This window comes from Theropithecus gelada, chromosome 17 (assembly GCF_003255815.1).
Source record: "Theropithecus gelada isolate Dixy chromosome 17, Tgel_1.0, whole genome shotgun sequence".
Taxonomy (NCBI): domain Eukaryota; kingdom Metazoa; phylum Chordata; class Mammalia; order Primates; family Cercopithecidae; genus Theropithecus; species Theropithecus gelada.
In genome coordinates, this window is record NC_037685.1 from 67,232,197 (window position 1) to 67,247,403 (window position 15,207).

Consider the following 15,207-nt stretch of genomic DNA (forward strand, 5'->3'; position numbering starts at 1 on the left):
TGGTCCTATTTGTCAGTAACTATGAGCCCTCAGGTCATGCAGTGATGGCATGGGGAGCTGGACAGGTTCCTGAAGAGCCCCCAGTCCTGCAGCTGTATCGCCCCATCTCCTTTAGCCTGTGCTTTTCTCTGACACTCCCTTTCTGGTAGGTTCCTGGACAGTGGAAGAAAATGAGAGACTTGCACCCAATATGCATCATTTTCTACACAAAGCGGTCGGGTCTGAGGAGTTGGTTTTTAAAGGGAACTCACACTCAGGACATGACAAAAGCAAAGGCATACACATTGAGCAATCAAAAGATAGTTATTTCTCAAGATAATTATTGAGAACATTTTTCTCAAATTTTCAAACATTTAAGTCAGCACTTGGAGACATAATACAAATTTTAAAAAGAGCAATGAAAAGGTTTTCCTTTTTCTCCTCAAGGTCTATAGACATCTCAATGTAAGATTTTTATAGCCTTCTTAGAGGTTGATTTATTATAAATATTATTTAATGTGGTAAAATATACATAAAATTTACTACTTTCACCATTTTTAAGTGCACAGTTCACTGACATTCGGTACATTCACATTGTTGTGCAACCATCACCTTCATCTGTGTTAAGGATTGATCTTTTAGTTTCATGGGATAAAAACCATGAATCTTGTGTTTTTCTCCCCCTCTGCCTGTAAATCCTGGCTATTATTCAAGGTTCAACTTAAATCATAGCTTCCCCATAAAGTCCTTCTTGATGATTTCAGCCTACATTGAGGTTGAATTTTCTTCCCTCTGATTGATTAATTGATGGATTCATTCATATACTTGTTCATTTATTCAATATATATTGAGCACTAGTATACTGGTCATACTTTAGGCAGTGATGGTACAGCAATGGACAAAATAGATAAAAATCCCTGCCTTCACAGAATTTGCATTCTACTGGAGAGTCTGAAAATTGACTAGATAAAGAAGATATGCCTACCTATTTATATCTACCTTTTTTGGATAGAGAGATAGGTAGTTAGATGGTATACCAGATGGACACACAGGTGTAAGTGTTCTGAAGAAAAATAAAACAGACAAGTAGGATATAGCAAGTCAGGTAAGGTTTAAGAGATGCAATTGAACCAGGATGGTCTGGGAAGGCTTTACTGAGAAATTAAGTCAGTAAGTCAAGAGCTGAGAGAGGCGAAACCATAGGCCACATAGAAATCTGAGCTGGGCTCAAGCCTGGCAAGGGTGGGGCACAGCAAGAGGCTACAGCAATGTCACTGGAATGGCCCCTGAGAGAGATGAAGGCAGCAGATGGGGACGCTTGATAAGTACTTGTTGGGATGTCTGGGGACAGATGACTTGATGACTGTAAGATCTTGGAAAACGTAGCAATCACAACTACAATGTATATAGGAAACATACTTATGATGTCATTAGTTTCTTTGCACACAATGATTTGGAATAAATAATTCTGTGAAGACACACAGGATATAGGGAAGAGGAAGGCACTGGAAACCTACCTTTGCAGAATCGGACACATTATCCCAGTATGGAGAAGGAAAGTCCACTTGCCCCATCAAAATCTGATCAAAAAGCACTTCCTGGTCATCACCACTTCTGTTTAGGTGAACGACAACAAGGAAAAACAGCACTAAGATATCAACTCAGTGTACGTCTTTTCAGTCTTAGGCGCTGGAGCCCTTGCTTTCCCCCATAAATGTGTAAAAATGTGTATTTTTAAACAATTGATAAATGTCAATGTGGAACTGCTTTGGTAAATTAAGAAAGAGTTTTTGGGCCGGGTGCGGCAGCTCACACCTGTATTCCCAGCATTTCTGAAGGCCGAGGCAGGTGGATTACTTGAGGTCAGGAGTTAAGGACCAGCCTGGCCAACATGGTGAAACCCCACCTCCACTAAAAATACAAAAAGTAACTGGGTGTGGTGGCATGTGCCTGTGATTCCAGCTAATCAGGAGGCTGAGGCAGGAGAACTGCTTGAACCCAGGAGGCGGAGGCTGCAGTGAGCTGAGACTGCGCCACTGTACTTCAGACTGAGCAAAGGAGAGACTGTCTCAAAACCAAAGAAAAGAAAAAAAAAGAAAGAATGAGTTTTTAATGATATGGGGAAGAAATATGGAACGCATACAAATTAGCATGCACGATGTAACGGGAAAAAATAACAGGGATTGCAAGTAAAGTTCTTGTGCTCTTTTCCTGCCTCAGGCTCCTTTGTGCAAGAAGGGCTAATGGATCACTCAGAGAATAGAGAAGTGCTTTGTCGGCGCTGAATAAAAGATGGTTGCCCCTACCCACGGAATGGAGGGAAACCACACAGCAGGATATAAGTGATTACACCAGCTGCCCAGATGTCCACCTTGAGGCCGTATCTGGAAAAATAAGGGATGTTAGAGTTAGGAGAGTCAGGCGTGGACAAATTATGCAGCTTGGTAAAATCAATGACTTTCCTCCTCCAAGCCAAAAATAAAACCAAACAAAATAACAATCCCAACAACAAACACTAAACTGAAACCTGCCACCTAAACAGAGTTCAAGAAAAAAGTTTAAAAAGTAATAATTTAAAAAAAGACCAAGGTGCAGGAATAAAAAATCAAAGGAAGGCATGGATGGACTTATATGTAAATATCACTAAATGAAGAGTGTCGGCAAAAAGGTTTATTATAGTAATAACAATTCTGAGATAAGGATGCACCCTTGAGATAAACTCCCTCACTTTAGGAATAATAATTATTTCTAGAAAGTCTTCCAATTTATAGAGCACTGACATACATGATCGTACTTGGTTTTCCTAGCAACTCTGTAGGTTGGACAAGGTGAGTATTGCTTATTGTACAGAAGAGAAAACAGGTTCAGACGAGTGAGTAATTTTGCTTAAAATCACACAGTTAGTGTCAGAGCTGATCCCCAATGCGGTCTTCAAGACCCACCACTTCCTCCCAGCAGCAGGCAGAGTATGCCCCAGTAGAAAGTGTGGCTGTGCCCCAGGCAGCCCCACCTGAGCTCCCTCAGACAAGGCTATGGACGTGGGCTCCTACCTCATTCAAATTTGCCAAGTAGCAAAGTCCTCGCTCCCTCATATCTCACCTCAGGAATTTCCCTATTGGGATTCCCTTCTCATCTATTTGGTTTTTCTGCCCTTGTGGTCTATGGTACAACCAAAAACCAAAACAAAACAAAACAAAATCCCAAAAAACTATCTCCAACTGGTAACAGGGGAGAGCGCCACCTAGATTCCCAGCTGTGGACTGAAATTGCTAACGAGAAGAAAAAGTAGGGCTACCTCCCCTCGGCGCCCACCCCCCATTCCTTCTGCTTAAGGATGGCACTTCAGAGTCTGGTAAGAAATAGGGCTTCTTACCAAAGGAGTCTTTGACTCAGGCTGACCTGAGTTCAAATCCTGACTCAGCCACTAAAACTAATCATGAGCTTACACGGTATCTAACCCATTAGAGTATCAACTTATTGAAATGCAAAATGGGAATCGTACCATCTACTGGAAGAGTAAGAAGTAAAGGAGTTTCAGGCCTGGCATATTGTGGGGCCTTAGTAAGGAATAGGCTACCCTGCCCTTCTCCCCACATTCATCTGATTCTGCACACAGAAACCAGGAAATTCCCAATAGTCCCTGATGCCTAAGGGTGTTTGTACTCCACAGAAAATCAATGGATCCCCAAGAGGTCCCAAATGGGACCTGGACTGGAGGATAAGGGCAGCGGAGAGAAATAACCGCAGGAGACTGTAATCACCGCACACGGCAGTGTCTGTTTCTTTTATCTCCAAATGAGAGTTAATTACCATCGCTGTGTGTTTCTGTTAGTCTGAACATTTTTTACTCTGGGGTTAATAACTTCTGTTCTACCTTTAACAAAGACCAAATGGAAGCCGTAAGATTGCAGTAATTGACAAAACAGATCGGGAAAACAGAGGAAACGGCTCCCACTGTAAATGTTGAAGAATAAAATAAATTTTAAAAAGAGTGAAAGAAACCTGATAGCTAATTATGTCTGGATAGGGCACAGCAGAGCTCTTTTTCCTGTTCTTGAAGCCGGCTAGTTCTTTTGCAAGCACAGCACTTAAACATAAGAGAAGCATATACCCAGTCTCCGCAATGATTTCTGGAGCCACGTATGTGGGGGTGCCACAGACTGTGTACAGGGGGCCGTCTACAATGGTGGCCAGTCCAAAGTCACCCAGCTTCAGTGATTTGCTGCCATCTTGGTGCTCATATACCTAAAACAAAGGTAAAAAGCACAGTTGTCTGAAAACCAAGAGCTCAAAAGTAATTTCTTGAAGAAATGAGGAACACTGTGTTTAAATTTAATGTATAGAAAGTAAAAAATAAATTAGGCAATTATGCAAGAATGGATATACATACAACATATCTTACTTCCTTTAGATTACTGCAAAACTGGAAACATGGTGGACACCTAGCAAATGGAAATTGGTTAAATAAATTATAGTACCTTCATACAACGAGAGGTTACATGACCTTACAATGGCGACGTGGGTTTATAGTTATTGAATTATGTTTGGGAAATGAACAGAGTAGTTTTCAGATTGGTTTTTATAAAATGTCCATTAAAGAAAAAAAAAGTACATACAAGAAAAAAAGAAAAAGTCTGAAAGAACACACTGTGGCTGTATCTGTCTCTTGGTGGTAGGATTATAGGTTTTCTTAATCCTTTTGTTCATCTGTATTTGATATTGTCTATAATTAAAACTGATTTGCATAACAAAATGAAGTATAGAAAGTCACTAGTGCAGTGTCTTTGATTTGAAAACTTGCTGGGCATGTTGGCTCACTCCTGTAATCCCAACACTTTGGGAGGCCGAGGCGGGTGGATCACCTGAGGTCAGGAGTTCAAGACCAGACTGGCCAACATGGTGAAACCCTGTCTCTACTAAAAATACAAAAATTAGCTGGGCGTGGTGGTGGGCACCTGTAATCTCAGCTACTCGGGGGGCTGAGGCAAGAGAATCGCTTGAACCCGGGAGGCGGAGGTTGCAGTGAGCTGAGATTAAGCCATTGCACTCCAGCTTGGGCAACAAGAGCGAAACTCTGTCTGGACAAAACAAAAAAGAAACTTTAAAAATTAAATTCTTTAGTAACTGAATACAAAAAAAACTACACTTATAGAAAAATACCTTATTTTCAGTGCCCCGTATTTTCAACATGATCTATTTACATTTCTTAAATTAATAATTGAAAGAGATATTAACATTTCATTTCACCTGTGGCAATTTGGAAAGATTGATCAGGTGCAGAGTCAGCATCCTGTCCAGGTTTCCCTTATTAAGGCAGTAAAAATCTTCTGTCCTTCACCCAACAAATCAAGAAAAGGATGCAAGTGACTGTAGGCAAGTATTTTATACTCCTTTAATTCCAGCCACGATCAAAACAAACGGAGCTGCTCTAAAAAATATCCCAAATAACTTATTTTATTTTAAAGAAAAGATGAAAGGGCATTCAGAATCCTAATTCAGTGCCTTCTGTTGGAATGAATAAGATTAAGAAAAGAAAACCACAGTAAAAGGCTAGTAATTCCAGCAAGGGCAATCTTCCGGAGATGCCTCAAGGAAGCAGCCAAGTTTTCCATGTACATCAAAATACTTGATCCGGCAAGCCGAGGCTTGCATATTCTCCTGTTCTCACTCTGTGATCATCTGTTACTTGCTGCGGTAGTCTGAATCTCTTGCACAGCAAGGCACATCTCCACACATCAGGGGCACCGCTACTGTTCACACGCCATGTCTGCCTTCCTTTGGAAAAAGTAGCTTCACTTTGCATTTCACTGCAACATAAAGTGCAGATGTTTGGCCAGCTAAGCTGCAATATCAGCAATGATCATTTGGATCCAACAGTTTTGGCAGAAGCAGGCAGTCAAATCCTCCTATCTGGAGAGACCGTGTCTTTTCTGAGCGAAAATATTCTTTTACATTTTCTCCATACTCATAGCATGGAGTCTTATTCCCAGGAGTTGTTGATCAGGATCGAGTTTGGGCTGCCCTCTGGCAGGTATCTGAAGGCTTGTGAGGTCACCTGTGCTTGGGTTGTTAGGGCCAAAACAGCCATATGTCCCTCACAGATGTGGCTTTGTCCAGCTGTCATCTGGGATGGACATTTTCTTCCTTAGTTAAGGAAGCAGCTGTCCAGCTTTGGTCACTTAGAGTTAAGTTAAAAACTTTGAGGCATCACAGCTGCAAAACACAACATCGGCCCCAGCCTAACTGTTCTTAGGCAAAAAAAAAAAAAAAACCCTAAGTTGTAGTCTTACCATGTCAGCCATTCTGGTCATCCAAATGACAAGCAAATGTTTTTCATGAAAAGAAATCTGAGATGGAAACATCTAGTAGATGGTCTAGTTGATTTCCGAGGCAGAGCAGAATTGTTTACTTCCTTAATTCCATGTTGTTAACAATCACCTTTCTAGAATGCAAAATAATCTCTTGCTTTGATGTTCTGCTAGGTCCAAACATTCATTCAGTGTGCTTTGTGAGGTGATGCAGATTATGATTTACTCCACCCCCTTGATGCAGAAATTTTGTAGCTTTTTTCTTAAACACAGCATCTATATCATGTAACTGTATTCAAAAGTCTGACAAAAGCAGATGTTTGTGGATTCAGTCATAAGTCCCATTTTAGTTCTAAATATGACCTTGTACTTCTCCTACATGTAGCAAAAGTTTTCTTTTCGAACATCTACGTTTTAAAAGAAATTCCATCTAACATAAAGCCATAGACCAATTATATTTAATATGAATGAACAATATAGTTCAAAGTTTCAATAACTAAGAAAAAAATCACTAAAAATCTTCCTTAAAATAAAGAAAATAAGTACTAATAAAAAAGTATTATTAAAAGTAATGTAGGTCTACAAAAACCAAAACCATTAAAATACATAGAACCATAATTGTGATGTTTTTATTCCCTGTACAGCTGTCTTTTAATCACTTGCACAGTGCCCCCACCTTTTTTTTTTTTTTTTTTTTTTTTTGCTTTAAAAACCACATAGTAGGATTTTCGTGAACATAAAGAGGTTCAAGGGATGCTTAGGAGAGAAAATGAGAGTGTAAAGACAAAGGCCAATTCCACGTACCTGAAACCATATCTAGACACAAGTACATTTGAAATGCTGCAACAAAATGTTTTTGCAGATGAATAAATGTCCAGTCCTCTAGTTTGGAATTCTGTTTAACTTACTGTCAGGCAGGGCAGGACACAAGGTCACTCTGGTTTTTTCTCTGTCAACACTTTGGGAGAAGGATGGAGAAGAATATACTTCAGTGTTTCTTCTCCAAAGGGAGAGCCCTTCCCTCAATGGTTTAAGAAGCCCTCTCACAATGGGAGCCCTTCATTAGCACCCGCTGCAGCCTAAGCTACGTGCATCCTTATCTCTCACCGAGCCACTTACAAAGGGGCATGACTGAGGCCATTTGAAAATGTAATTAAACATTTGTTAAAAAATCACAGATTGCTAAATACATCCATTTAAAGCCCGCACATGCGCACACACGCGCATACACACAAAACCATCTCCAGAAAGTATTATTCCAAATGGCAGCCATAAATTCACTTTGAACTAAATTTTTAATTAAAAGTTAGAAATCAGAAAGGCTTCTAACAAGTTCACATTGAAAATGCCAAATCCTTGGCTTAGACTACTCTCTGGATTGACTTGTTACTTGGCGTTCCTCCTTATTCTGACCATCTTTCAGAAAGGGCATGAGCAGGCTGCAAGCACAGGCTTGGACAGACTGGTCCAGCTAGTGGAGCTCTGGTGTAAGAACTTTTTGCCATAACTGTGTTTTAAAGCCTCTATAAAACGTGACCCACACGTGAGGCAGAGTACATTAATTGTCAGTCAAGGAGTATTCACAACATGAGGTATGATTTAATGTTCATCCCTGGTCCTTTAAGTGCTATAGATGTTCCCCCGCATTTTAAACACCAAGGGGCTATTAAAGGGACAGGGATTAGTGCAAATCACCCAGTATGTAGTGCTTTCACTGTTTTAACTAAGCAATAAAACTGTGTAATTGTACAACACTAATTGAATGCAGCTACACATAATTGTGGGCTGCCATATGTATCCTATTACCATAAAGACTGTCAGTATTTTGTAAGCTACTCTTGTGATCATTGCAGATGGCTACAGTCAGAGAAGTTGTTCTCTAGGGTTTATTATATGGCTATAAAGACATCCTATGATTTGACAGACTAAACGTGTTAAATGGCAACAATTATGAAAAAGGTTCCAATTAAAAACTGAAGGCATAACCAACCAAGAACGGATATAACGAAAGGTCAGGTATGTAGATTTTTGGGGCACACTGGTATTTTGCACAGCATTGTTTTTGAAAGAAGTGTTTTATTTTTTATTTATTTTTGTTTATTTGGGGTTTTGCATTAGCTGCAACTTACTGAATAGTAGATCTTTAGGCATATGTTTGATTTCCCTTGGATGGGAAACTGAGACCATTTGGAAAAGTTATTTGAAAAAATAAAACATTAATATATAGTCATAAAATGCAGCCGGTGGCCATAAAATCATATGAAAACTCACAGATAACCTGAACCCAGTCAAAAGGTTTCTGAGATTCCCATCATATGGCACTAAAAGCTGACTAATATAACAGATGTGTTGGAACCAACATAATTCTCAATGTTTCCATGAATCCAAGGGTAACCCTGATGAAACATTGGCTAATGAATTATTAGTAACCACTGAAAACTATTTCACAGAGGAGCTCAGTAGGTACTAAAAATTATTTCACCAAATAGAATTGAACAAAAGTGGCATGAAATTGACAAAGCCATGAAAAAAGGTCAATTTACTTTTTAACATATATGGTATCCCTTTAAGAAGACATTGATTTTCCTCCAGCTACGGTATATGGCCTTTATGATACTTTCTGAGGAAAATGGATTTAATTTAAATCTTTAACCTTTAAGAAATGAAATATAACAACATTTAAGCAGGGAGTCATTTTGTAGAATTATGGCCCACATACTTTTGAATTAAATCTCCTGGAAAAACGTAATAAAAGAATGCTATACCTACATGTAAAATATTTATGAAATCAAAAATTAAATGAAATAATAAAAACAATGAATGTTGTGCAGATGTCAGAAAGGAGTAATTCAGAAGAGAGGTAATTAAAGGAAAAAGTAAAATTGGTCTTCAATATTACACTGGAGATATCTGGGAAGATGGAGAAGTGAACGGAAACTCCAGGAAACCTGATTCTCACCCTCAATTTAAAATAGTCATGAAACTATCTTAAAAGGAGTTATATGCAGCTGCAGCGAGATACACAAAACATGCACATTCCAGATTCTGTTAGGAGTTATACATCCCAGGATTTTGCCAAAACTGTGGGAACTCAATGCCATTGCAATTTTAAAAAATGTTATTACATTTCTGTCACACAATTATTATCCAATATATCATAGTAGGAAAATGATCACTATAAAGGAAAAGGAACTAAACTCACCCATAATCTTGACACTCATAAATAAACACTGTTCAGATTTGGGGACATGGACTTCCAAGGCTTTTTTCCTCTCTTTCCTATCCTTCTTTTTCTATTGAACAACATATCCTGAATGTTTTTCTGAAGTGAATCGCATATATCTATACAATTATTCTCAGTGGCTGCTGGATATTCCATTATATGGACGCACCATATTAGTAATCCCAACAGCTACTATTACCACTGTCATTTATTGCACACACAGGATATACCAGGTATTGTGATGAAGACTTCATGTGCATTTTGGCCCATTTGATCTTCACAACAGCCCTATTAATCTAGCACTTTTACTCATATTTTGCAGATGAGAAAATTGAGATTCGAAGATGTAAAATAATTTACCCAATGTTACACAGCAAATAAGTGGCAGTGCTAGAACTTAAACTCAGATATGTCTGAGTCCAAGAGTCCAACCAGCATGTCCTAACACTGTTGGTGGTCTAACCACCATTGTGCCACTATTTAATTCATCAGTGCCCTGAGATAAGTTATCTCCATATATGCTGTTTGGGTTTTGTTGTTTTTTTTTCCCCCCCATACTGCAAAACCCTGACATGAACATCCGTCTGGATAGCTACATATCCAGTTTCTTCCTCTTAGGTTACATTTCTGGCAGTAGAATTACTTGGTCACGAGGCACACGTGTTATTGAAGGTTTCGGTTATATATTACCAAATTGACTCTCTGACAGGTTCCGTCAAGTGACTCTCCCACCAACACATATGAGATAACTGTTATCCTCTTAACTTTGCCATCATTGTATGCTATTTTAAATTTTTGCTAGTCTGATAAGGCTATGTCGTTTTAGAAAGAAATGAGTGTCATCTCTTAATGACAGCGAAAAGGAGCAGTGAAGTAGACAAACACAGACCCACCAAGGTGACACAAGGTGAAAGTCAATGTCTTCTTAAAGGAATATCTTTTCCTTCCTGTCCTCATCTCCCTGATGAAATCACAGGTCTTTGAACAAGAGCCCCCAGTAAACACTTAGTACAGTAACTGGCCAATTATGGTACTAAATAATGCTTTGGGAAAATGTTGTGTCTTCTATTTTCCCTCAACTTCCATGCAGATTCAGAGAGTTGAATTTTTTTTCTAAACACCCCCCCAAAAAAAGGATCGTTCAATTTCTGCCTGGACACTTACAATGACAACAAGCTACCAGTAATAAAGGACATTTAAATTTCAAAGAAATTACATTATTAAAAAGTTTTTCTAAAGTTAACCCTAAATCTCTTGCCCACTAATATCTTCTCTTTAATTTTAGTTCCTTGCTGTCCAATACAGTACAAGAAAGTTATCCCATCTTCCATGTGGCAGCCTTTCCTATATTTGATGAGAACCACCATGCCTCAAGTGGTGCAGTCTTCTCTGGGTCAACCCCAGGCCCAGACAGAATGTGTTCAAATTATTACCATAAGGGGTAACATGGTAAGCTGCACCAAGGACTCTCTTGACTCTTTCAGGGAAAGAAGTCTAAGGGCATATGAATATTTTTAGCAGCCTTGTCATACTGAGACTCACACTGAACGACAGCCTTCTCCAGGTCAACTAATAGCCTTTGGACCTGCAGTCAGGCCAAGTATTCCATTATTGTTTCTGTAATTGCCAATAACACAACTACACCAAAACTAACTTAGTCTCTAGGGATTTATGTCTATCTCTTGTTTAATCTCTTCTTACCAATTTTGAACGTTTATAGAGCCAAAAATATTTTTGGATCTCACTTCTGTCACTGGTATAATTCATTTTCATTTGTAGTCACTGATACTCATAAGTAGGGCAGTATTGGCATCGGACTCACACAAGATCACTGGCTCCCTTGCTCTGGGTAACCTCCAATCCATTAGTCAATACACTTTGAAGGCTCAAGTTCTGTGTTATTGTCCATGACCTCAGACCCATTCTCTCTGTGGACTCATCTTGTCCAACAGTGCAGTTAGCTATCCCATCACCAAATGGATTTATTTGAGGAATTAAGAGTCATGGGATTAAGGTGAAAGAAATATGTTATCTTGTGAGCATGGAATTGAAAACTAGGAAGAGCTGGAGCACAACCTGTCATCGTCACTTTGGTGGAACAGGACTAGCTTATTGCTAGATATAATCCACTGTGTGAAAACAAGGACCATGAGTTGCACGTGTCATTTTGATGGGCAGCCGGGAGCAGGCACAAACACTTGAACACAGAGTTTCTAGACAAGGAGAGGCAGTTTTTCTCCTAGGGGCTCTTGGGGACTTTGGGAGGGAAAAGATTTTTGAACGTTTATATTTGAAGAAAATGACTATGCTTGTTTCTGGAACCTAATAAAAACTAGTGATGTGAGTTATAGTTTTGTTAGTAAAGATTTAATTTTCATAAGGAGGAGGCATCTGTGTACAAACTTTTGAAAGACCTGCCCAGGTCCCTGGAAGAAACAAGCTCCTAATGATGGTTTTTGTTGCTAAGGGTACAAGCTTGCCATCTAGTGGTGACTTGTGTAAACTGAAGGTATTAATTTTTTTTTTTTTTTTTTAATCAAGCAAAAAGTTCCTTTAGTCATGAACTATCATGGCATACATACACACATACATATACACATACACACATCCACGCATACATACACAGTGGTCCCATGCCTAAGCCCATCTGGGGAAGCATCATGTTTTCTCCCACTGCTCAGTGAAGTTTATACCGAGGCCAGTGTGAGAACTCCGCCTAACAGGCCGGTTGGGACTGTTTTGGGCTTGCCAGGCGGCTCTGTCCTCTGTTTAAAGAAGTATCACTCATTCACTCACTCACTCACTCCGCTCATCCACTCTGACGTCCACCTGTCCATACAATTATTAAGTACCAGGCATGACAACAAGTGAAGCAACAAGAACCATATAAAATCATGGGCATGATCAATTTAGGGGGAAAAACTTTAGTTAAATACAATAATAAATCAATAAGGGGTATTTTTCACTGGGTCAGTACCTAGTTTTCACCTAAAACGTGGCTGGAAACATTCCTGAAAGTCAAATCACATTTTCTCATCAAAATACTTTAACCTGACCAAACACTAGAGTTAAATAAATCATTCATACAATCAATATAGATCCTTAAGGCCAAGCTACATTTTTATGCTGTTCTATAAGAATTAAAAATAAAAAACGCTAAAAGTTCTATATACACAATTATACTGCATACAATGAAATCTATAGCTGAATTAGATAGGTATTAAAAATACTTTGCTAGTTATAACAAATATTAATCTAACACTTAGCTAACAGAAATCTTGTTGTAAGTCTTACAATTTAGAAGGGTTCTATAAGCCTTTTAATAAAGTAGTAAAACAAAGTATGCTGTGAAGTTTTTTTATATATTTGGTAAGTTTCCCTATCATAAGTAAACAGATTCCAAATCTTCACATTAACTTTATTATAACATTTTCCAAAAATAGTCTATAGCTTTACATTTTGCCATGAGGTGGCAAATCCATGCATGGGTGAATAGAAAAATTTCTAAAGCAATATTAAAAAAAGGGTTAAAAAGTGATTTTCACTACATACAACATTATTGTTAGGCCATTTTATTTTTAGGAATAATTTAATTTCATTTTTAATTACAAAGAAAGGGGAAATTTTAAAAAGGAAATTAATAGTTATGTGTTATCTCTTTATTTCATCAAATCCCCTTAAAGAAGGCTTGAAGGAGGTACCTTCCTCAAGGTCATAAGACCAGTCAGTGGAAGAATGAACCACTTGGTTTTGAACTTTTGTCCATCTGACTATAAATCCTGGGTGTGTGAGGGTCTACCTTCTGTGATAGTTCTGTTATTTCCACAACTCTCCACTGAACGTGAAATCAACAGTCGTCTCCTGTGCCATTAGTGACGTCATCCTAGTTTTGTTAAACCAGGACAGAATAAGTTGTGTTAAGTTTTGCTAAACTTATTTGAACTATTTTATCCTGTAATAGATTTATCCCTACAAAATTCACCAACCCCTAATCCCTACAGGCAGAAATCACTGTAATGGATAATAAAATCTCTTCAGTTTTTCATACAGATATTTTAAACCTATATTATAAATGACTGCAATTGCTTCTCTATATAGTTCAGCTTCTTAAATTAGAAGAGAAGGGAAAAAGAAAGGAGATAACTTTTTTTTCTTTTGTGGTAATTTAAAGTAAAATATGTTTGAATCAGCATAATACATTAGAAGTATCCTGTAAATTGTAATTTTAGTAAAAGGGCACTCCTATGTAATCACTTATGGCATTTACAGAAATAGATAACCCTTCAGCGAGGAGTAAGTGAACAATGGGTACACAAAACTGAGCAGCAAAATCAAAAAGGAAAGGAAATGAAACTTTAATTTTCCATCGCTGAAGTTTGGGAGCTTAGAGAAGTTTTTAAACAAAGGGCTAGTTGTAAGTCCGTTCCCATGAGACAATCCTACATAATTCAAGACACAGGAAAAATGAGTGCAGATGAGAGAAAATTGCTGCAGCTGATGGAGGCAACTATGCAGAAGAGAATGTTTAGGCTACTGTGGAGATGAGGAATTTAAGGTGCAATTAAGTCAGGGCTCAGTCACTTGACCTCGGCTGCCTTTTATTAGCCAGTAGCTACAAGATTACCAGCGTAATTGCAATGAACTAATTGTGTGCATATTTATTTCTTGAATGCCTATCTTTTCGGCTTCAGTGTCAACTTCATGAAGACGTGTGTCTCTCTTGTTCCCTGGCACAGTACCTGACACAGCAAGTACTCAGTACCTCTCCTTAACGCAGAGCTTACTGTAGTGTAGTGACAAGAGTTAAGGCTCTGGAAGTGGGAATTAGGTTGAGACCTTGACTCTTCTACTTAAGAACTGTTCCAACTGTGGGCAGGTCATTTAACTTCTAGGTACCCATGTTCCTTACCTATGAAATGACACAGTAACAGAACTTACCTGATATGGTTGCTGCGAGGATGAAATGAGATAATGACCATAAAGACGTCAGCACAGGGCCAAGCACATAGATGGTTCTCCATCATCGCAGATCTTACTAGCTTTTGTTTGTGTCATGGGAGTTGGGTGGCTCATGTGCTTTTAGACTGGAGTGTGTATGCAGGTTACCTGGGGAGCTGCCTGCCACGTGGATTTCTGCAAGCTGTCTTCAGTCACCAGATTCTGATTTGGTAGGGCTGCATCCAGGCCCAGAAATTTGCATTTTTAACAGGCATCTGGGAATAATTCTGATTCAGGGAGTCTTTAGACCACCCTGGAGAAACACTACTTTAGAAAGAGAATCCTCTTTTCCCAGATTTCTGAAGAGACGGGCAAAGTAACAGAAGTCATACATGATGCTCAGGGGTGGATAATGAAAGTAAAAGAAGAACTAGCATCATTGGGAAAACATATATATGCGCACAGTATATAGAAATGAAATACATTTCATTAAAATGCCAGCCTGAAGAGCCAGCAACATTTACATTACTCCCATATTTCCCAGTGAAGTGCCGCATACTTAGTCTCTACCTCCTCTTTTTTCTCTGCATTTCCCTTAATAACTGGGTGAGGAAGGACCCCCATTTGCTTTTGTGGAGATCTCTCAAGGTTTCCACAGGGATGGGGGAGTACATGAAAAGCAAACCAAATCGTGTAACGTAGGGGGAAGGATGTCTTTGTTTTTAAAAATTAGTCTTTTTCGAAATTGTTTTTATGCTA

General features: G+C 38.8%; 1 protein-coding gene across 5 annotated transcripts in view; it reads right to left on the reverse strand.

Moving 5' to 3' along the window:
- DCLK1 (doublecortin like kinase 1) overlaps positions 1-15,207 on the reverse strand; it is a 355,985-nt gene that overhangs the window by 38,158 nt on the left and 302,620 nt on the right. For all 5 annotated transcript variants that reach the window (XM_025364300.1, XM_025364299.1, XM_025364301.1 and 2 more), the window contains 3 exons: positions 4,091-4,224; positions 2,286-2,363; positions 1,497-1,593 (listed from right to left, as the gene is read on the reverse strand). In XM_025364300.1, the coding sequence (XP_025220085.1) occupies positions 1,497-1,593; positions 2,286-2,363; positions 4,091-4,224 (309 nt within the window). The remainder of the gene's footprint in view (positions 1-1,496; positions 1,594-2,285; positions 2,364-4,090; positions 4,225-15,207) is intronic.